Raw genomic sequence first — 24,847 nt, 5'->3', positions numbered from 1 at the left:
CTTCCGACTTCCTGCAATAATACAGCTGGTACCAACACGCACAATAAAGCAGCCAAAATTATGTTTCAATACAGGTATTAATTTTTTCACTCCACGTGTGAATAACTAGAGGCAAAATTGAAAAGCTGAGACACATTTTCTGCATGTTTGTATTTTCAGTAATTGGAAGATCACTAAAAACTTCCCTCTCAAAAGGAGCAAAACTGGCCAAATCAGTCATAAATTTCTCACCATAACATTTTGCCCCACACAAGCAGGCTCTGGACACTGAGAAACTCAAAAGCCCAGAATCTCAGCACAGGGAAGGAAGGCACTCATCATATAATCCCCTCAGTACCCGGATTACCCAAGTCCGCTGAAGGAACCATTCCGCATCACCTGCTAGTCTAGAACTCTAACTCTCTTCCCACCTTGGCTGTAACATGACTTTTACAAAGGCGGTCTCTATCTCCCAAGGACTTATGTTTTGCCATGAGCCGTGAATCTATGAACTGAACAAATCCAAGTTCATTTTCATTGTGAAATTCCCATGAAGATTTCTGCAGACACCACACAGCTGAATCTCATATCTGCCTAATGGCTATTTTTCTTAGAACGGTTTCTAATAAAGTTAGTGGAAGACATGAAACATCTCTAGAGATTCTAATTTCTGGCTAGAGGACAAAGCTTTCCTTGAGAACTGGAAAACATGCATTTAGAGCAGACAATCTGCTCTATAGTCCCTTTTCCAGAATATAATTCAAAACCTTAAAGCAGCATAATTGAAGATTTTTCAACTAAAAAGAAAAAAAAAATAAACCCAAACCATGATTTTCATAACTGGCAAGCACAAAATACACTGGGTTTTCTGTGTAAATCAGAGTATTTAACTTTATGATACATATTTGCTATTTAATAGAGGTATCAATCATTGTAATCAATTATGTTAACACATCATCTACCCTGGCTATCTAAAATTACCAGAACACAAATGAACAATCTTTAACAACAATGTAAACATGGGTATTTACAAAACATATTCTTAACCTCAGCAGCTACTGCATTTAGGTTATCAGGGGATGAGGGAGGGTCAAGTGTAAATCATCAAGGCTAGTTATAGTCCAATTATTTAGCTAGAATAATGAAGAATAGGTGATTTAGGTAATTAGAATAAAGAAAAGAATGCTCTAAAGAATTTATTTCCTCCTGTTCCAAATAATTTTCACTTGGCTATAGATTATGAATTAGAAAGAATTAAGAAAGAAATTAAGAAGATGCAATCACTACTGCTGAGAGATCTTTTCTCCTTTCAGTTAGTGCTAGGACCAGAAATACTATCCCATCTTTCTGAGCTTTGTATGTTGTTCAACAACATTAAAAGGGTATTTATGAACACATTGATAATATTTTTGTATCTTCAGAAATATAATACATTTTTACAAAATTTTACTTTTTATTTTTTAACATAAATAGAAGGAACAGTGTTTGGGTGCTGAAATCTGGAGGAATTTATCTGAGTTTATCACTTTTCTAAGCAAGGATGAAAAATCAGAATGTTTAGAAAAGAACATAGAGCCTCCTACTACAACTTGTATTCTGCAGTTGCTTTGAAGGTTTTGAATTTCAATATAAAATGTTTTGCACGTTGCCTCTGCCTTACTAAAACGTCTGTCTTTTGGAACGTGCCCATGGCACCACTACTGACGAAGTTCTTACTCCAAAAGCCATCTACTTGTCCAAATAAACTTTCCAAGGACAGAGTCCCCTTCACCTCCCCCAGCCCTTTATGAAGAGTCAACGAGACAGAATAGCAAAGATCTATTGCTGGCGCTACAGATTATTTGTACAGAGGAGAAACTGCCTGGAGCCCACTGAAGAAGCTGATCAAGTTACGTTCTCATGTGCTGTGATGGAGGAAAAAAAATGTGGTTCACTATTGATTTTCCAAAAAGTTGCAATTTGAAATAGAAATGAGGGACAGCCCTCTTCATGTCAAATCACCTCCGTTCTGCAGCTAGTAAGAACAGAGGCGTGTGCACGTCTATATATAGGGGGAAAGTGATGTCGAATACGTCTGAGTGAATCACGAGGAAATTTTGCATGCACTGTGATATCGGAGCCAGAACACAAGTTAATTATCAAAGAAAAAACCTGATTGCACTGTATCAAATAGGGAGGTTTAGATAATCTTCTATGCACACACTAAATAACTTTTCTGACAATTCAGAAAATACTGTGAAGCATATTAGAACTGCAAACTGCTTTGCAGGAACTGAACAGTAGTGTACACACGCCAGAAATGACGGAGATAATAATAGATGTAAAATATTCCAGCCAAGACATTTCTCTGTCTGGTATGGTATTTCTTTGTCAGAACATGGTTTGAAGTAACAAATTCTGAGTATCAAATGCCAAAAAACCCCACCAATAACCCTACATGGAAATCCTGATTTTGGAATGCTCTACCGGACCATGGGAAGTGCTCCTTTCTCTAAGGAAGTAAAATTTGGGGTAATCAAGCTGTAAACAGTGTTAGTTGCTTGCCATAATTTCTTTTAAAAATTTACCTTTTCTAAATACTGTATTTTAAAAATTGGACAAACTTTAATGACTTACTACCTTCCTGTAAAAGCTTCTGATCTGCCTATAGCCTTAACTTGGAACCTTTTAATACCTTTTAACAGAGACCATCGATCAATCACGTATTCTAATCTCTACTAGAACCCAATAGGATGTGTAAGAGTTCCTTCAACACAGCAGATAACAAACCTGTTTGAATTTATCACCATAAGCTCACTGACTGAAAACTACTTTTGTGTCAGCTGTCAACTAAGACAATAACAATTTTTGAAATGGAGATGTGTTGACTTTCAAGCAACAGGCAATAGCATTTCCTGAGCTAGTCAAGTATGCGGTTGCGGTTTTTTCTTTTCTGAAGGTATTTTCAATACAGAGGTATTAGTATTAGACTTTAGGTAAAAATGCTTCTTTCCAGTCACATCTCAGGGAGAATTTCCACACATTGTTGAAAACATTAATTTCATCCAGACCAAAAAAAAAAAATCTACGTGAACTTAATCTTTCTGCTTGAGAACTTTTTTTCCTTTCTCCCCTCCAAAACATATTTGCATTTTAACTATCCTCTAACTCATCGTCACTGCTAAGAAAAACGTATAGTATAAACAGCAATCAGATGTTGGCAATTGCCCAGCCAATTTCAAAGCCCTCAGGTTTAACTCTACTTGCCAAGTCTCAGATCTCCTCTGCACATAGTGTCACTAAGTTGAATTGTGGAAAGTATCTCCAGCTCGTGTTGATCAAAGAACTGCAGAATTAATCCAATCACTTCACCTCTGAGGAGTTACAGGCAAAAACGTACTCAAGCTGCACAAGAAATGGACTGCTACGCTTATGCACTGAAAAGAATCGGGTATGAATCTCTCAACTCCAGGATAAACAGGGACAGGAACTATTGTTTTTGATGCGAGAAAAAATGGAAAATCACATATTTACTTAAGACGTTGATTTAATATCCCTTGGAACTAAACTTCCATGTTAAATTCGGGCATTAAGACCAAACACAACCTATTTACCAGGCAACTAAAACTGCTAACAGAAAGACCAAGTTCCAACAACCCTGGACTCATTTCTGCACCTTGCTGAGTGTTGGTTCTTATCCAGCAAAGCACTTCAGCAGCTGCTTAACTTAGTCCTCAGCAGCTTGCAGGACAGAGCATAAATGTCCTGCTGCAGACTGCAGGGGGATGGGAGGAGGCTTTGTTGTATGCGTGGGTTTGGGGTGGGGGATGTGTGTGTGTGTGTGTTTGTTTTCACACAACAGAGTAGAATTACAGAGGATAAAGAATGAAATATTCCTCATTCATCTTCTGGTTCTTGGTCTCTAAGGGATTGGGTTGTTGGAAGCAGGATGATATAGGTTCCTGTCCTGCAGTGAGATGTAGGGATTGTAAAACCTCGTTTTCCAGCAAACTCAGAATTTGCAGCAGCAAAGTTTTAAATCTAGATAGGTTTTTCTTTTAAGTTGCAATACAAATATTTACAGTAGGCTCAAAGATTTTCTATATCCTTGCTTTAAACAGGATATTACACCAGATAAATCTCAGTACTTGCTTACTGCTATTGCTATCAGAAACTCTAGTTTCTTGTGCTTATTGCACCAGCTACTGACCTGCATTGAAAAATGTTTCTGTCACCAGCACAATGAAAAGTAGAATTACTTTTGTCAATATTACTGGTGAAAGGTTTCTACGGCAAATAGAGGACTAATGTATTATTAAAGATTTTTATTATGATTAATGATTTTCAGAAAAATACAGATGCTGCCTAGACTAAGATTAACCCATTCCATTTACCCTGGCATTAAACTACTAGAAAAGATACTGAAATCTCTGCATGCTATGAAGCGGGGTCAAGAATCTGTACTAAGAGAGCGTCAAAACTGACTACAGTAATATTTTTTTTTCTTTTTAGTAAATACAGGCAGGCTCATTGGATGATCATTAAGGCATACACAAATACCCAGAAACATATCTTTTCAGTCTTTTTCAAAAAAGATGCTCAAAGCCGCAGAAGTTATTCTTTTCCGTCAGTGGAAACTGAGCCAGATTCCTGATCCCAGCACTATTTCTCAGAATGTGAAGATTATGTGAACACTTATGAGAGTGCCACACGGGAAGAAAGGAAGACATAATTCATTTTTCACGGTGTTCTTCAGATCTACGCTTACAAATGTGTAAGGAGCTTTACAATGAAACTCCACGTAAAGGCAGCTCTGAAGATTTGAGACTAGCCTTCCTTAACTGCTCCTTTTACCTGCAGTTTTAATTAACGGCAAACACATCAAAATTCCTATTTCTTCCACTCCCATGCTTAATTCTGAACGAATAAAGTCACAGCATCTTTGTGGCATCTCTTATAAGCTAGTGGAGAGTTTATGGAGTAGGATCTCTCAGAGGGTAATCACATGCACAAACAACATCTGTGCAGTTCATTAGAGGAAGAGGCAATCGTACAGAGTCAGGAGAGAAATCTATCAAATAAAACAAGCTAGGTGTTCTTGACGTACCATTGACTAAGCTGGCATTTGCATTATCGGTGGCATTTGCACCTGTTGCACCATCTGTGGCTGAAGGAGGGTGGGAGGAGGAATGGGAAGAATCTACTGAGCAACAATGGATAAAAAAACCAATAAATAATAATAATAATTACAACAACAACAACATGAAAAATGCATATGGCAAAAGAAAAAAAACATTTATGGAATGCTATGGCTCTGTTTTCTCCAAAATCAATCTGGTTTAGGTTAATTAACATAATATTCAAAAGCAAAATGTCATTACAATGGTGTTACAAAGTAAGGCAAAAACTCATGCACGGAATAATAATAATAATTAAATAAATATGAAAGACATTTAAGAACAGAGTTGGTGAGAACTGACTGCACACAGTATTATGTACATTGCTCTGGTCATTTTATATTTTTTTTTTTTACTTTTATATAACATTATGCAAGTGTTGATGTTAAATATTTCCCTCGAGTTAGTGAATTTACACAATGTTTGGGTAGTTTTAAAATACGGAGCATACTACATAGTATATACAACATTATACTTTATTTTATATTACATTATATTTTGTGGTTTATATAATGTTGGCTATTACGATGTACTGCTGCTGATACACCCCAGTGTAACATGGGCTCAACATACGTCCTGCCATAATCTAGTCAATATGCACTTTGATCTGAATAGAAACATTAAACTTTTCAATACTGCATGGGGAAATGGTAAATACAGTCTTCAGGAGAATAATGAGTTATTTGAAATCCGAATAACAGACATTATGTAATTGCCTGTTTTGTGATGAAATGACAAAAGAATCAGAAAATAAAATCCTCGTTTTGTAAAATCCTCGTTTTGTTTTCAGCAGTTATCTGCATATCAGAGAAACCTGTCAGGAAATCTTTCCTAACAGGAAGGTGAAAAACTTGACGAAGGTTTTATGATTTTATTATTATGTTTATAGTAGAGTTAGAAAATTAGTCTCTACAAATAACAGATAAAATAAGTTTTGTCCTGATTCTGCTGGTTAATTGCTCCCAAGAGAACACAGAAATCCTACAACGAATGCCGATGGAGGCTCTGGAACTTCTTCAGGATCTGACCCGTAATGACTGTTTCACACTGTACCGGTTTGTTCTTCCAGAAAAATGGCCTTGTTCTTGTTTACAAATGTAAATTGGGAGAAGAAAATAAACAGCATACACGATTCAAAAACACACCCTGGGTAACTACAGTCATGAAAATTTCAATTGCAAATTTGATTTACTGTGATGGTAATAACTTAAACTGTTTTGGTTACTCATGCTTACTCTTTATTTCGTTTGGATACGCACACTAACCGGCACAGCGTGAGCTGCTAACAGCAAATCACGCGCTCCAACATTTAATGTACTGCAATTTACTTCTGGAGAATAACTGATTATTCAAGCTTCACACTAAGGTTTGCAACACCAACAACGCGTTCACACTTAAATGTCTGCCACGAACAACCCTGTTGATTTGAAATTACTCTTTGATTTCACCGGACTGATTCAGTGACAATTAGTTTAATCATTAATTCAGCCCTGATTTGCACCAAAGCTTGCTGGCTAAAAGCCTCATCCTTTCATTTGATGTGGTACAGTTCTTACTCTACCTGGAAGCTGCTGTCCATCCGCCTCTTTCACACCTGTATGATGATTTTTACAAAATGTTAATGAACGGTAAGAGCATAACCCACATCAGACTGAAACAAACATTTACGATTGGCTCCTCTATGCTACATCAGAAAACACAAAGGGATTATCTTGGCGTTGTAGCCACACCCTGTCAGATCCGCTGTCTGCACAAGTTCTCCTACACCTCTGTACGAACCTCTGTCTCTGGGCAGTAAGTTACGACTACAGTGCCGTGCATTGCTCTGCAAGCTCTTATTTCTTCTTCCCTCAAGGCCATCCCCACTGAAACAGGAGAAAATCACCAGTGGCCTCAGCAAAGGAACCCCCAGAGAAGGCCACCCCAATCCCACAGAGCCCCTCAGGGCAGACAGCTGTCACTTTCCAACTAGTACTGAAGCTGCTCTTTCTCACCTACCCTGTCCTTAGACACTGCCAAAACAGGTGCTGCTCAATAGGACTGTTTCTGGGAGTCTTTCTCTTCATGACAGAAAGATTAGACTCTCAGATATTGTTCAAAACTAGTCTGACATGAAACAGTTTTCCTTTGGGAAGTTTTGGTCTTCCCCTTTTTAACGTACCTAGACCTTACTATGCCTAGCAGCTATTGTGCATTTCTGCATAGAAATGAAATGGTAAATGCTTCATAACGTCTTTCACCAAGTGAAAAGGGATTTCCTCAGAAAACCAGAGAGTCAAGTGCAACCATTTGTTGAACATGTTCAGAAATTAGAATTGTAGGTCATGAAAACCATGTGAATTTGGCCTTCCTATCCACAGCTTCAAATTAAAAGGATGGCAATGAAAAAAAGACAGAATCACACCACCTGACAGATACTACGTAAAATGTTCAGGGAAGATCTAACTACACTTTTTTATTAATAGTAAAAACAACTAAAAGGAGTGGAAATGTCTATAAAACCCCATATTAATTGGCCTTTAATTATGTCTGAAAGATATATCTTCTTAGAACAAACTCAAGATGAAATTCTGAAAGTAGACTTGAACAATTTACAAGACTGAACAAAAACTGGAAAGGACACACATTAAATCACATCTCTGCTTAGCGTGCAACCTGTCAATCAGCAATAGCTTATGATATCACACTTCAGTAAGGTGAAAAGGCTAAAAGACTTCTTGATTTCATTAACTGATACAGGACATCAGAGTTAATCTCTCTGTCAACATTTACTGCTACTGTTCTGTCTTTTACTGTTCCTAGTTTGACCTTTACATCTTAAGAAATTAAAATGGCTCTACAGTCACTCACTGACATTAAAGGACTAGGCTAGAGAAAAGCCACATCTTGGCTTTATTCTAGTTGTGAAGCTCAAAAAAAAGATGCTATTTCCATGGTCAAGTTTGGTTGTTTTGTTTTTTTCTTTTATTTTCTGAAAAAAAAAATATTACATAGATGGAAATGCGCAAGAGCAAAACCTTAGCAAATTTTTGATGGGTATGGATTTATGTAAAGAAGACACAGCAATGGGAGCGTGCCCACATATTCCCTTGCATTTAGTTATGTACTGAGAGTCTGCCATTGCACACCTGAAAAACATCTTGTTATCCAATGCACTTATTGGGTAACAGCTTTCGCTGTTTTTCTGTGTGACAGGTAATGACAAAAATGTATACAAAAAAGGAATTTTTTTAAATCATATTTATTTGTTAAGAATGGAGGAGAGCTCTGGCTACACAAAGCCCAAGAGCTTTCTCTGGAGCATCCTCATGTGTTGTGAAATTTACCTTTCTTATCTTTCTTTTCTTCTTCCTCTCCTCCAGCACCTAGCAGAGTAAAGATGATGCCTGTCTGAGAATTCACACCCACAGCAGTGACCAGCATTCGTCCAGAGCCTTCCATGACGTGAGTACCTGAAAGTATGCAATATAAGTTTTATATAGCTAAAAAAATAAAAACAACCATGAAGTATTTTATGCAAGACTTTTACTACAGCACTGAGTGAGATTTGTTACACTTTAAGATATATTGAGGCCAATATTACACATCAAAAATAATCCCTATTGGTGTACATTATTCTCAAACTTAGGCTGCACATCCATTAACCACACACATCAGATTCCCTTTTTAAAGAAATATTGCCAGTAAGTTTCCATGATATTGGAAGATAAGGGTTTAGCTTCACACAGTTAATTCTTGTAACTTTGAAAATGTTTTTTCAGAGTTCTGCAAACATGCCTCTGTGACTCTAGTTGCAATTATATTAATTGTATGTGGATACTATTGCATGAACAAAGTGAAAATATGCGTGCAGTTCTCTCATCTTTCTTGGTTATGGTTGATTTACAGGCACAGCAAAAATATTTTTGAAGACAGTTTCACATCTTGAAAATTCAATACAGAGAAAAATCTTCAAGGAGATGTTGAATTAAATCTCAAGAATCCCAAATCGCAAGAAGAATCTGATGTATACTTGAAAACAAGTTCAGCATAAGAGATTTCTATTACTCTAATCAAAAAGGTATATAAAAGGTATATTAAGTATTTTTCTGAGAAGGGTCGTTTCACTAGGCAATTTTATCATTCATTCTATCAAGTAAATTCCTTTTAAGAAATATTTTGTGTTTTATTGTTATTTATTCATTATTTACAGCTCTTATTCCTGTACCGAACCAAATGTTAGATACATCAGCGCCTCTTAGAAACCTTTTGCTATGAGTTGTGGAAATACAAACCGAAGTTTCCAGAAATGATTAAAATTCTTCCAATTTACATTTCAGAAAAAAATTTTTATTTGCAAAATATATCAATCAATGCAAAATATATCTCAATCTATGCAATTGCACACTGGTTATTTCTAAAAAAAACTTGAAAGAGGAGAACAACCTGTTGGTATGTACTTAAGGCCAGTTACTGAAAGCTTATTAAAAAAACCTGTCATTGAAACATCAGAATAAATGTGCCAAGGAAGGCATCAAATGACTAATTCCTCATTTCATATGGTGACAAAGTCTTAATCTAAAATGTTCATTATTGAAGTAATATTTAAAATGTTAGAAGAGAGCTATGCTTCACAGGTAGTGGATTTTAGAAGATATAAAGCAGATCAGTAGTGCTCCAGTGAAACAGATGAAAAAACCAAATTCATAATGACAAGAAAGTATTGACAGATAAAGCTGTTCATTGAAATAGACTTCATAGTTGATCTTCTAGTAGTAGAAAATTGTTATGCCCACGAAGTGCAAGTCACTGCGAGAACACAGAGGAAAAGAATAATTTCTTAAAGCCAGGCTGACAGAGCAAGCTCGAACTGGAAGTTTACCGGGCTTGTGGTTTTTAAAATACTCTTTCCTGCATCTGAAAAGGGAAGTAGTTCAGAAACCATAAAAACAGACTGTAACACACAAACTGCTTGTCTTGAGAGAAAAAAACATCGTATACAAAAAAGACAAACAAGTACTGACACCTTCAAGCAAGCTACAGACAGACACATGGTTGACTAGAACCTGCTCAGAAAGTATTCTGTTATTTCGCAGTTGGTTTTAATCCTAGGTTCTATAGTTTAAAATAAATTATTCTGTTAAGACCAGTCATTACTGCAGTCTTGCAGCTGTGGGACATCAGAAGGATGAGACCAGAGAGAATCAGAACATAATCCAGTAATTACACTGTCCTGAGGGTTGGGGGAAGCATGGAGAGAGAGAAAGAATTTTTATTCTTGCTTTGAAGCTGTAACTTGGTTTAAGAGTTTGACCATTTTTAATCTCTTGTTCTGTGGATCCTCACCTCACTTCAAAAGTTCCATTGCACCCCTTTACAACCATCATATCTGCCATACATGCAAGGCTCTCATTTACCCTCTTTATGACATCACTGGTTCATTCATTCTGTAACCGGGTGAATCAGGCAGAGTCATTAACTGACTGTGGCTAATGAGGGGGAAATTCTGTATGCTTATTCTCAGCTACCTTGCCCCGTCACTCACCCATTGCCATCACTAACTACCACTCGTACTTTAAATCTAAAGGGAAGTCGCTCGCTGACGCCTGCAGTTCTGCAATGTACCACAGCAGGGCACACCTGAAGCCCTAGTAAAAAAGAAAAGAAATCTTCAAACGAGCTTTCTGCAAACTCCTGCAAAACAGCTTTTAACCCACTGCATTGTGAGCCTGTTGCCTTCAGCAAATGGGGAATGTAATTAAATTCTCATGAAGAATCTTATTGGACATTTAGATATACTAAACCTGAATGGCCACAGAAGATTCTTTCTCCCCTCCCTTTTTAAAAATCATTTTATTAGGATCATTCTCATCCACATACATCCACTTCACTGAGTTGACTCAAATGCTGAAAAAAGGAAAGATATACGGACCTGTGTCTTAAATACATCAATATTTTATATACATACAAACACAGCCCATTTTTTAAAAACCCCAGTAATAACTGCTCATCCAGCTGCTCTCCTAGAACACACTACGCAATGCAACTATCTATTTATAATCAAAATATCTTTCTCTAAACAATCAGAATGTCTCATGTTCTTAAAAGGAAAACAGAAACACAGAACAGAGAAAACATCTGTCAACACTGAGCCTAATTTGAGAGCTTATCTCATCAGAACACTAAGAAAATTTCAACAGAAATAAGCCACATAAAACCAAAAATGCACCAATGGTCAGATGTATTAAAAAAAAAAAGTAACAGACCTTCGGACCTTCTCAGGGCCTTGAGAACTGTTCCTACAGCTTTCTGAGATAAAATTTGGTTCCTTAAAAAGGCAATTGCTGTCTTTCATATGATAGAGCAAAACATCACAAACATACAAATTAGGACCACCACTCAACAAAAAACAAGTGGCATTCAAGCCGAAAGGAAGAGAAAAGATCTTAAAATCCCACAATCGGCTTGATTGTACCAGTTCAGACAACTCAGAAAACTTCTGAAACTTAACTCAGAAATTTAGAGGAACCTCCCCTAAGATGTTTACACCCTTTCAAATACAGTTAATTAATTAAGAACTTGCTTTCAGTATTCCTGTGTTGTGTTTTGAAGGAATCTTCTGTACTGCACTAGAAAGGTGGATTGAAATACCCTCCAAAAAAAAGGGCACACATGCCTATGTTTCAAAACCAGCTTTAGGAAGAAAACATGCACCCACCAGATTCTGAGTTACATCTGCACAGCTGGAAAAGGCAAAAACCTGCAATGCCTTCCTGAACCTTCTCTTAACATTAGTCTTTTGGTACATATTTCAAAGCCATTACAGTGCACACAAAAGCGTGTTTTAGAGCATTGGATTGTGTTCCAATATTGGAAAAATTCCTCTGCATCTACGCTTCCTTCCACCTAACTCTGGCTATTTCACCATTTAAAATGCATTTTATTAGCGTGAATAAGAAACGAGCTCTATGACTTCAATCAGCTATTGTTACAGAAACGGAATTATGCAATGAAAGCACGGTTTTCACTTATCTGGACACTAAACATGTATTTCAATTTCATGGTGAACAATTCTGCCGACTTCTTTCCTGCTTCAAGACTAATTTTTCAATATTAGTAAAATACATTTTTTCCACATGCTGAGTATTTAATTTGAAATTGATAAATGGTGAATATTTCAAGGTAGAAAAGGAAGAAGTCTGGTTTCACAAGAAAAAAGATAAATGGATAAGGCAGATAAGGAGCTTATTCCAGCACATTAAACATGAGATTGCTCAGAAAACCCCAAATCTAATAATAGTATTGGTGAAACAGATTCAAAATAGGGCTGAAAAACAGGAAAAGAAAGTGAGAATGTGCCAGTTTGGCATTTTACAGAGGTTTGCTACTTCCAGAAAACTTGTGGTGAATAAAAACTCTCTATCAGCATAGGTAAACAATTGGCTCAGGGCAATTCAGAGGTAACTTAACTCAGTAAAAGAACTAACCATAAGAATATCCTCTACAAGAAAAAAGTTTTCCAGAAAAAACTCATCTACAAGTAATTTCAGCATATTCAAATAATTTGGAACTTTTGAAGTTACCTGCTCAGATCCGAAAATTTCTGCTGTGCTAGAAGCCTCACTTGGAATATTTTCTGGCAGGGAATTAAGACAAAATCAAGACTATTTTTCTCCAGGCAATAACTGACCTGATTCTTTAATAAAGCTTCCTTTTTATTTCCAAAACCTAACAAAGCACCATGACCAAAAGATTTCATTTGTTCTTGAACAAGTCCTGTTTTCTTTATTTCAAATCCTTGTGGTGCACTGACAGAAATACGCATCCACACAAGTTAGGTTAGGATACAGGAATGTCAGTCTGAGTTCTGAGAGAACTACACTAGGTCATCTCTCACAAGTCACTGCAAAGGAACTGAATGCCACCGCAGCCCGGTTTAAGCTGATGACTCTTGATGCAGTGGCTTATGCTACACCACGCACACCGATCTCTGTTAATAAAAGGAGGAACACGTTTTAGGCAGAACTACAGTGGAACTACAGAAGCTGCTTTCAAGTCTGTCAGAGTCTGCATTTCCATTTTTGGCTTCCTAGGTGGTACCAAGTGTGATGGATACAGATGGAAATGAATTGTCTGGTTTAGTCAGCACTTGTACCCTTAGATTTGCTCCTCAAGTACAGTAGGTGACTGTATCTGGAGGATTAAACGGGACGTGAATCACAGAAACTCACTTAGTTTCATCATGTCATCAAGACTGATTGAATATTAAAAATCTTGTTTCAGGTACTGATAGTGAAAATAGTATTTCCTGACTGAGGGTGTTTATCTTTCACCCAATTCAGACCCAGAGACCAAACTGTGGCTGACACTCAAACGCTACCTTTTTCAGTTTTTCCTCTGTCAAACCTGAACTGTTTTCCTCTCCAGCAGATGATCAGGGGAGAACAGTAGCAAGCAACATCCTGACAACATTTGTCCAAATTCCAAAAGTCTACCTGTATGTAACTTATTAATGTCTTCAGGTGCAAAGATAAGAGGAAAATTTAAGGTCTGTTTGATGTTTTTTGCGGGGGGTGGTTTGGGTTTTTTTCCTTTAAGTTATGTGAAATATAGGTCTAAGCTAAAATCCAACAGGAGCTCAGTTTTTCATCAGTTTTAATAGACTTGGTAGGGACACTGCAGCAAAAACATTTAACAAATAAAACCCAGAGTATTTTTAAAGGAACCGAAGATCCTACAAGATCAAAAGAAATGTGTTTTGCTGTTTTATTCTCAGAAGCAATAGGACTTGTTTGGGTCATTTGAAAATAAAAAATCATCTTTAATACAAACTTTTGGGCAGGAGGATGCTTGAAGCTCTCTCAAGTTAAAATTAATTAACATGCTCTTCGGTAACATGAAGTCGGTGGCAATGGCAAGTCCACAATTAACATTAGCAGTTTCTTCTTCTCAAGTTAATGAAGCCAGCTTTTGACTGAAATCTGACGGTTTTTACTAGACCATAATTCAGAAAATAACCACTCACAATCTCATAGTCAGTGAACTAATTACCTGATTTTAAATTCGGAAAGGATTTACACCGTTACTTTTACAGAGATTGTTGCATTCTTGCATGTTGCTACTTGTCTCTTCTGAAGCAAAGCGTCTCCCAACTGCTGTGGCTCGGGAAAGCAGCTCAGCGAGGTGGGATGGGGCAGGATTTCTGCAGGAAGGTGTACTTACCTGCTGCACTGCAAGAGAAATATTCTGTCTGGGATGACTCTAGGCTGACTGTACAGCCAGCCAGCAAAGGGGGTCTTTTCCAGGAATAAAAAGTTGTCCTGTATTTGGAAATGGGTGTTTTGGGTGGTAACGCATTGAGGATCAGGCTGTTATTTTGTGACTGCATCCCAGTTGGAATCTATTGACAACCAATCCAGTAGGGTTCTATCTTTACTAGAACTAAAAAATCACTTCCCATTTAACTGATTTACTGCACAGAATTATAATACAAAAAACCAAATATTACAAATAACTTGCATTTACCACAGAAGTCAAGCCACAATATTTTAGTATATCCATTTGCTCCTAAGCACATTGTTTCTTTTTCTGTTGTATCTAGGATACACCCAAAGAAAGTGTTCAAAGAGACTTTAAAAGGCTCCATATTTAATGGTTTAATTAATTAATGGTTAAGTTAAAACCAGCATACAAAGAAACAAAATGATTGCTACTTCCCTAAGTGATACCTTCTTTTTCCTGTGAAAATCTTCCATTACCTTATAAAATAAGTACGATCATCAGAAATAATTGGACACAATCAAAAAACAACAGCACATCTTTTGAACGACAAACAGACAAGGCCAGTGTCTGTGTTCAAAGAATTTGTTGTACCTAGGTTGTCAAAGCCTGATGGCTTGAAAAAACAAACCAAAGCACGAACAAAGGACTGCATAGAAGATAATTCACTCAGCAAGAATTCGGGCAGATTTACCTGACAGTAGCATCGGGTCTTTGTCAACAGATTTGCGGACTTGGTCTGACTCTCCAGTTAAAGAGCTCTCATCAATTTTAAGATCATTTCCTTGGATAAATATCCCATCGGCTGGTAGAAGATCACCTTTCGGTAGGAACATGGTAAAGAAATACCACCGTGGTTTAGTAAGATTGTTTTTATAATTACATCATGATTTTTATTGTAAATCACAATTTAATTGCATTTAAATATAAAATAAAAGCAAAAATGAAAGAACTACCACCGGATTTGTCCATAGTAGCCACATTATTGCAAATCTATTGCGAAGGGCCTTTGCATGGCAAATGTTTTTTCCCAGAATCCGAATGCATCATGTTTCACATACGATGAACATAATCATCACGGAGACTTGGCGGGGGGTTGGCACTGAGATTTTGACACGGAGGTTTCTCTGTCAGACTTTGTAGGAATTAACATTATCTAGTAAAGAGTCAAGCTGCCCCTTCTCCTTTGCCTCTCAGGAAGCCCTCAGCTAAGTCCAGGAGAAGCTTTATGGTTTAACAGAACTGGCATTTTACCAGAATTTTCCAGCTCAGTCAAACACAGAGCACACAGAGCTCCTGCAAAAGTCTTCTTGTTCATTGGAGCACATGCCTTTCCCCATGGCATGTAATTACGAGGCATCCACCTACTAGAAGCATCTGATCTGGGGGGACTTACAGGATCCATAGCTCTGGAGCAGTCTAGCAAGCAGGGTGAGCACAGAGGCACAAATCCCTTTCAGAGCACTTAAAAAATTCTTCCTCTTATTCCTAACTGAACAGAAACCAAAAATGCCAAATAGTGTAAAACCTCCATGAAAGAGAAGGACCTTTGTGTGAACAAGTCTGTCCTTGTCAGTGCAAGAAAAAATAAAATTAATTACCTACTGCAATTTTATAGCAAGAATTTAAGGTTTTCCTTTTGCCCTAACAGCCAATTTGTTTTCTTGTCCTGGACTTTAATAACACCATGTAAGTGTCTGTCTCCCAGACCACTTCCAGTGAAGTGAGTCTTCTGTTCGCAAGGGAAGGGAGAATAAATGCACTTCAGAAAAGCAGACAACTAATTGATGGAACTTACCATATTTCACCTGTGCAATGTCACCAACTACTATCTCTGCCACTGGGATTTGGATAACCTGTCCACCTCGGACAACGGTAAATTTCTGTTCCTGCTCAATACGACTTTGAAGCCCACGAAACTGCTTCTCCTTGCTCCAGTCATTGAAGGCAGTGACAAGCACAACACAGATAACGGAGAGTAGGATGGCAGCACCTTCAATCCAGCCAGCTTCAGCCTCACCTTCATCTTCAGCTCCTCCTGTTGCAGTACCGCACCCTGCAAAGACAACACGGAGAATCAGTCAGTCAAGTGAGGATCAGGTTTATCATGTTTATCACAAGAAAAACTTGCTGTGGAATGACCACAAGGTTAGAGAATAGAACTACTTTTCAAAGTACTGTCTGCCAAATGAAACGTGGTAGAATAGAAAAAACGTAGAAATAAAGATGTCTGAGGAAAAGAGAAAGAAAAATCAATAGAACTTTTAGATCTTTTCATTTTTCCACTGAACAAGCTCTCCTTGGTAAACCCAAAGTAAACAAATGGAACACAGTAGCACCGATTCTGTGATCCAACAGAAGGGCTGATATCTTCACCTGAAGCAGCAACCGTTTCCAGAAATAAGGTAGACTTACTAAAAGTTACAGAGTAACACCAACCAAGGCAAAAGCACTGAATTAAGATTCAAGAAAACAGGTTTAATTAAGACAGATTTAAGAATTAATCTTCAATACAATTTCTAAGTGTTCTCAACTAAATGCACTTCTAAGGAACGCTTCTTTAAAAAATACTGAGATGAACTCAGTATATTAGTATGGAAACACGATAATGAAATGTATCAAGGAACACTGAGTAAAAATAATAGCCTAATATTAATTCATCATTCTTCCTTACAGAGAAATATAGTGGCATGCTCATAAAGCTACATTTTTGTCACAAGTAAAACTGTATTAAAAATCACATTCCGTGTATTAATTCTGAAGTGTTAATTCTGAATTGCTTTATGTACATCTCCTAATTATTTATTTCAAAGTAACATGCAATTAAAGTTTGAATAGATTTCCTAGACAGTATTCACAAAATAAAACTAATACAGGTCTCCTTCTTAATAAGACCTGGAAAAAAGGTAGTTTGTAATAGTGAACACACAATAGAATCACACAATTCAGAGATTCCCCAACTGACAGGAGAGCAAAAACCCAAACAGACTGAACAATAGAGCCTCCCCTCCCAAGTGACTGAGGCAGAAAATAAATCTTTTAATTTTTCATGAGGAACTGGACTAGGTAGGGATTTGACATAACTTTTCCATCTTACCCAGGTACCAGTGAATTTAGGAATGTAGCAACTGTGTTGCTTCCATCTATGACTAAAGTTTAATTTTGGTGTATTCATCACTAGAAGGAATTAACAAGCAATTTGATTTCTATTTTTAATTTACAAAGACTTCCTTGTAACATAAGCATCATAATTCATTAACCAGCTGAGTAATTGCGCTTGCATACGAACAGTAACAAAATTACCACAAGTCAAAGGAAGAAAGAGGAGACTGAACATCCACTAAGTGAACCACAGAAAATGAAAATAAATGGAGTTTTTTTCAGAGTTTTCTGCAGCTTAAATTTAGACTTAACCTAATTGAAAGGTGAAGCACTTTCCCAAGAGAAGGGGCTTTCCTAGCATGGATGCCCTTAGAGTGATGACCCACCTAAACCTTTATCAAGGTACCTTTATCAGGTACAAGAACCTTGCTAAAGAAACCATTCCTGCAGCACCCAAGAAAGAAATTAAGAAACCTTTTGTAAGTTCAGAACTTTAAGCAACTTCAAAACAGTTGCGCACACACAACGTACAAACCACACCTTCAGTTTCTTCCTTCAGCAGAACATTACTTGGGGGCAGGACTAGTGAACTTCGCACCATATAGCCTTAATAATCTTAATTTGTCTAGGTTGGATTTTAGATTCCTTTTCCAGACCAGTAGACTCACTTTTGCCTTGTTTGGATTAAGTGGTTTCCTAGGAGAGGTAATTCTGTTTTGGCAAATACGACAAAATTTCACTCCTCATTTTTCAATAGATATGGTTTAGAATTAAGTATCATGAAAATCCTACTCTTCTCAAGAGCATCCCCCTCTCCTATTTCTCACAGAAATAACACAGCCTGGCTTAGCCATAGGCAAAGACTGATTTTATTTCCCTTTTAGAGGGCTGAAATTTAGTCTAGCTCATAGAAAAGTACGAACAGGTGGTGTTTCCTCCAGTGATCCCTCGGTCCAGGATAACTGATAACAGTAACATGCAGATTGATCCCTGGAGGTGGGCAGATCTGCTCCTCAGCAGTTTCAGGTGTTCCCACTGAGTGATATTTATTTCCTCTTTTTTTTTCCTGCAGTCTGCCCTCCTACATTTCCACTGAGAATGCTTGATTTATGCGTATGGAATACTGCTAATTTATACCGTGACATTTTCTACAAAATCAAGAATTAACATTATGTAATACTTACACACACAATTTTAATCTGAGCTGTACCAGCATACCTCAAAAGTCAGCCATTTGAAAGATATAAGCTGTGCTTTGTCCCTCGTGATAAGGTTCCCATTACGGCTCTAGACACGTGTAAACTTTATAGTGATACTAGGTGAGTAGCACATCCTCTGTCAACAGCAGTTGAGAAAGTCGTTGCTATTATTGCAAAGAAGCAATAGGTCTGGTCACTGCCTCTGAGATGCTGGAGAACCAAAACGACAGCTAGTCAGTGCACTGGAGCCCAGTGCTAACACATTGGACTTTGAATGACTTGGAGAGTAATATTCCTGTGGCCCTTCAAAACACCAAACAACCTTCTTGATTCAGCAAAAACAGGTAAAAAATAAAATTATTCATTAACTTGAGTAATTAAATTAATTTTGTGTGTGCGTCAGAACTGATTTCCATGTTAACACAAACAATACCATTCCCAGTACATTCATACAACCAGAAAAAGCAGTCTAACGTACCATGTAAATAATCCAAGATGTTATCATTAGGATGAAAGGAATTGTGTTCACCTCTCTTACAGATTATGCACAAGCAAAGAACATAATCCACTTTTTGTATTGCAGCTGAAAAATTGTTTGTAGGAATGAGAGAAAATGTGGAGGAAAGAGTCTGAACTTCAATCAGGTTCTTGGAAAATGACCCTAAATTTGACAAGCTTCTGTACTGAATAACAATTCGTGATTTTAATTATTAAAATTGTGAGAAAATTCTCCATAATCAATGGAAACAACAAAAGTTCAAAAGCATTTTTTTTAATTTTCTGTTCATTCAATCAGACAATGCTAAATTCAGATGGGAGAAAGGCATTTGAAGAGGAGGGAGAAATTCTTGAAGTGAAAGCCAGGAGCAGAGAAACTAATTGATAGACATGGTCAAAACCAGCAGTGAGTCCTTTAGATGGATGGAAGAAATGGTGAGGTCCCTCACCGATTTCAGAATCCTTATTGGTCGAAATTCAACCTGACTTCCATAGAACTACAAGTGTTGCTTCTTACAGCGATCCATTGGTTCAGGTGATCTGACACGCTACCAGGGGAATTCACCCACGGAGGCGGACAGGCAGCATGAAGCAGATGGATCCCACTGTTTTTATTCAATATGACTCAAAATTAAAACAGTCAAGTAAGATATGGGAGATACCATAAAATTCTTTTTCTTTTCCTCTCTCTCAAAGGATCAGAACTCAGGATCACCATCTCAAAGACCACTGGAAGGTTGATAATACACAAATGAGAATCTTACTCACTGCCCTGCAGATACCCAGCCTGCAGGCTGGCCAACCTTGTCCTCACCTGAGCACCACGAACACAAGTGCTCCTGCCTGCTCTAGCTGACACTCTTATTTAATCCCACATGCCAGATGAATGGTGGTCCTAAGCTACCAGAAAAACCTCGGTACTTCATCATCAGTATGTTGCAGGTTAGTGGGAAGCAGAACTTCAGCTATGTAAGGAGACTGAACATTAGGGACCAGACGGCTCCAAGTTCAAGCATTAGCTGAGCAAGGCTTTTGAATAGCTAAGATTTGCAGGCAGATACTTGCAGCAGTTCAGAATTTAAATTGCTTTTTTGGTGGATCTAGTCTAATATCGCTAAACCCAGGTTCTTTAAGGGATTAACCAAGCTGATCAGCACACTGCCCCAGAAATTTGTCTTTGCTATTTACAGTCCCACAGAGATGAAATGGGATAAAAGCACTAGAGAAATTAATGCAAAAATTCTAAATAAACTCTGGCAACTTTGAGGGACTACCCAGTTCTTACAATAGTAAGATTTCAGAACAGATATCTTTTTAAACAGAGGTTAACAGACAAGCAGGATTTAAAAATGTAACCTGTCCTTCAAGAGATGACCTATCTGTCAGGAAACATTTTTTTGAACTATGTTGTGTTCTTTCTTTAAACCTATTTTAGAAGCAGTCCTTTTTAACAGAGAAAAAAGAAAGAGGAAAGTGGCATCACCATTGGTATAAGCTTGTAGAATTCTTTCTTAAACACTTGAAGGAAAAAATAATTTTTTTCTTCTGACATAACATCACACCAGATTTCCTAGACATTCTAGAGAGAATTACATGAACTCACAGGGAGAAACTGTATGTATTCATAGGAGAAAAACACCGCACACTTCTTAACTACACACACAATCTGTCCTTACTGCAGACACAGAGTGACACGGTACTGACAGAGAAGGGGGAAATAAGGGATATAAATAAGACCCGAGAAAGACATAATAATAATAAGACTAAGCAGCAAAATAGAGTTTAAAGCATTTAATGTTTATTAAGAATTCTCATCTAATGTTTATTAAGAATGCTCATTAGGCCTCAACACTAATTTTTAAAGCTTAAGGCTGCTGTTATGCTTTCACAAGATGGTACTTGGTTCCCAATGTCACTAAAAAACACAGCTGAGGTTTTACTGAAAGGCACAGTCTGAGCATCACAACACAATTTCTAAAAGGCATATGTGATTTGTGGAGGGGTTTTATTCCAAGACAGTGAATTGCGAAGTACTTATTTTAAATTACATTTAACATCCGTCCTATCTGTCAGAGAATTCCATTTTGGAGAAGTAAACAAGTTTTTAATATGAAGCTATTTTCTACCATAACTATGAACATATGCTGTGTGTGTCATTCCCCAAAGTCACGAGACAGAAAATGCAAACTCAGTTTGAAACTGAGACCATAAAGATTTGACTGCAAGTCACGAATGTAAAGGGCTGTAACTCCTTTAGTATAGAATAAGTGGATGAAGTCCTCAAATGGCTTGTTCCAAAGGAGAGAGCAGGAACATACGGGTGAACCAACCCCCACATAGAGGAATGGGAGGACCTTGATAGTGTGGCCTCAAAGAACATTCAGAAGTACAAAAGGGAACTCATATGACTGTGTCCTCCATAAAATATCTCCAAAGGACATTACCAAAAACCTGAGCACGGAGAACAAAACTTTCACAGCTTAAAATCTGACCAGAAATAGGTCAGCAAAGACTGTTGAAAAAGTTTTCTGTAGAAGGGAGATAAAGGAAGGCAGAACCCAAAGGTAAAGAGGATTCAGTAAAACATCGGGAAAGTAATTCAAGCCAACACACATAGTCAGTCCAGCTGAAGTCCCAGCAACCTGCACTCCTCCCTCAGCAGAGACTGCAAGCCACGTGGGCCCAAGAGCTATGGGCAACAAAATCTGCCCAAGAACCTTGAAAGCTGAGCAAGTACCGGTGAACTCAGCACATGCTGGACCCTTTAATGCACTCACTGAATTGCTAATATTTTCAAAATGAGCCTGAGAATCCTGCTCTGCGTTAGCAGAATTTGGATTGTATACAAGGTTTTAAGAGGAAAACTGAGAAACCAAGACATTAAGCAAGAAACTTCACTGTACCTGGCAGAAGAAAATCATTTGGTTCATGTTATTAATCATCTCCATTTGGTGAAAGCCAGAAAGGAGGAAAGGACAGAAAAAAGGAAAGGGCCACAAATAGTCAGGCAGGATCATCCGACAGATGACCAGGCGTACGTCCTGTTGGGAGCCGGAATGCTTTTATGGTCACAGGCACCATTTCAATCTACATGTTCCTTATAGCACCAACCAAATCCGGGCAAGTACAGAAAGCAGCATACAAGCACTGCACAGCTAAAAAGAGTATCTGCTGAAGGTTTCAAGTAGTTATGAGGAGATTCTTAAAGCTGCTTTGAATAGGAGAACGATTATAATTACAAACCATACAGACTTATGCTGCAGCATGGTAATTTTTAAATCAGAAAAAGTATATTTTTAAAAATCTGTGAACATCTGTATTCCTAAACCCCAACCTACAGCACATACCTCTCAGCTACTCATTTCAACCTACGCATTTCTATTTTTAAGCTGAGAATACCTTGTGGCATTTAAATTCCACAGGAAAAATCTCCTAACGCCCCCAGCGGTAATTTTTTTAGTCAGTCAAACTGGTTTTGTCATCAGAAAGACAACAGTTTCCATGATAAAATTTTTTTATCTAATTGCTTTCTCTAAAGACATTTTTTCCTTAGCTGCAACTCCAGCACTGATGTTAGTAAAGCAAAATTAACAACCCTAAGTTACAGCTTTTTCATTCCTAGAGCTGGGATCTTGTCACTAACATCATCAGTGCTGTTACTTATTTTATCAAGCGTATCAGCTGGGTAGAAAATGGAACAAGAACCCAAAATTATACAATAAATATCATAAACTCCCCTCCTTAACAAGATTTTTTTTAAGCTGTAACAGACATCGCAATATTTATTTTTACAAATTCCTTGTTGTGTCAAATCATTTGCTACAAAATTAGTCCAAGGCACAATTGCCAGTCACAGAATCAGAGAATTGTTTTGGTTTACCCTAAACACCCCACCCTACTGTCACCATTGTGCTCCAGACAATCAGTTACCCAAGTGCCAATCTCCTTCCCAAAATCCTGTGTGTAAGGACAGCGATGCCGAATCACTTCCAGTATGGGCATAGCAAAGGCAGGGAGGCCACAGGCTGGTAAAGCTCAAAGTGCCACTGCAGAGCCACAGCTAACAGCAAAGGTGCAGAAAATTACTGGAACTTCAAAAATGAAGCTTTCTGTCTTTCTCTCATACTCTTCAAGGACTTATTCAACCACGACAAATATTTCCTAGTTACTAGTTCCCCAGAAACACTTTTGTTCCTGTGACCAGCCATGCAGGGATTTACTGGCATGAGATATGCACGCCGCACACATTTCAGGTTCAGCGTGCTTGTATATTCTCTAAAGGCAATTTTTGGATACTTATTTGAAAACAATACTAGAATTCCTTGCATTGAGATACATCAGTTAGTTATATAAGGACTCCGAGGCAGGGGGAGAAGATGCTGTCCCTGTAGGTTAGTTATATAACTGTCAACTTTAGAGTTCAATATTAAATATTTACACATTTTTGACATATTCATGCAAGGAAACAAGTCTGTAAGCCCCGAAAGCAGATCTATTCACACATTCCTCGACCTGATCACAAAGGTTTGTGAGCAGAGAAATCTTAATTAAAATACTCAGCTTCAAGGGGTGCACCATGTTGAGCAAGATTCTTCTGACGGGCACCTCCATGGAAACGCATTTTGGAAAGACCAGTCAAAAGGACGGGGTCCTAACTCCCCCAAAGGCAGCGGAAGGGAATGGGACCACACACCTATTTCTATAATGTTTATACTCAGTGTTGTTTTCTTGTGTTGCCATAGAAAAAGTGGAGGAAGGGTATTACGGGGATTTTAATCATGAGTGCTGTTCTTGGGGATTACCGGGGAAACCTTGACATCCGATTGTTCTAGTTGTACTGCGTATCGCTCAGAGCTAAAAATGTCTGGTAAACATAGCCTTATACTCTACAGGTAAAACTCTACAGTTTTCTAACGTAAAAATCAGACCTCAGAAGTTGTTCTCTGTCTTTATAAGAGTTCAAGGGCAGTTACTCAATGGTGCTTGCAAGGTCACGTCCTAGCCTAGTTTTATTTACAGAATTAATAGTTCTGGAGAATCTCTTCCTGGAAAATATGTGAGAAGATTTTACATTTCATCCCAAAGTTCTAAATCTCATTACCTCATGTCCCCAGTTGAGAGCTAAGTCATGCTTGGCAACCTCAGAATCTATCTAATGAGCAATATGTCAAAGCAACTCAGTTTTGCCGATGATCTATACATCTCTAATGAAGAGAAGGTATCTATCGGAATTTTCTTTCTTTTTTTTTGCAGTCCAACACAGATTTGTAGAAACCAGATGTAGGTCACATTGTGAAACAATTATTGATCTGTAGGTCCCATATGACACAATACGCACTTTTTGCATTTCACAAGTTCTTAATGTGTTGTTACTGAAGCCAGCTCAAGTCTTAAACTTAGGTCATTCATCAGTATCGCTGACATCCAGTAATGAATTTACTCCCCAAGCGCACTTTGTGCTGGCGAACAGGGTAGAACTGATAGTTTGGATACGGTTGAGCAAAACCAGAGTGAATCCATTCTTGGCTCACAAAAGCTGATGTTCCACTTCATCGCATCTGTGGTTTAGAAGTGATACATCTGCTTTTGGTGGGTTTGTGTCCATGACACACATGGTATCATTTCCATACTTCCTTTAGAGTTACCTGGTTTTGG

General features: G+C 37.8%; 1 protein-coding gene across 6 annotated transcripts in view; it reads right to left on the bottom strand.

Moving 5' to 3' along the window:
* Positions 1 to 24,847, bottom strand: part of LOC104500726 (plasma membrane calcium-transporting ATPase 2) — a 173,169-nt gene that overhangs the window by 79,685 nt on the left and 68,637 nt on the right. For 3 of the 6 annotated variants that reach the window (XM_010144423.1, XM_010144426.1, XM_010144427.1), the window contains exons 3-5: positions 16,192 to 16,449; positions 15,088 to 15,213; positions 8,462 to 8,587 (exon numbers count right to left, since the gene is read on the bottom strand). In XM_010144423.1, coding sequence (XP_010142725.1) covers positions 8,462 to 8,587; positions 15,088 to 15,213; positions 16,192 to 16,449 — 510 coding nt within the window. Of the gene's footprint in view, positions 1 to 5,065; positions 5,162 to 6,696; positions 6,730 to 8,461; positions 8,588 to 15,087; positions 15,214 to 16,191; positions 16,450 to 24,847 lie in introns of all 6 variants that reach the window. The other 3 variants (XM_010144422.1, XM_010144424.1, XM_010144425.1) reach the window with 3 other exon arrangements.

The sequence above is a fragment of the Buceros rhinoceros genome, unplaced genomic scaffold, assembly GCF_000710305.1.
Source record: "Buceros rhinoceros silvestris isolate BGI_N320 unplaced genomic scaffold, ASM71030v1 scaffold2861, whole genome shotgun sequence".
Classification (NCBI taxonomy): Eukaryota; Metazoa; Chordata; class Aves; order Bucerotiformes; family Bucerotidae; genus Buceros; species Buceros rhinoceros.
Note: the sequence above shows the minus strand (reverse complement) of the source record. Positions and strands in the feature narration are given on the sequence as shown.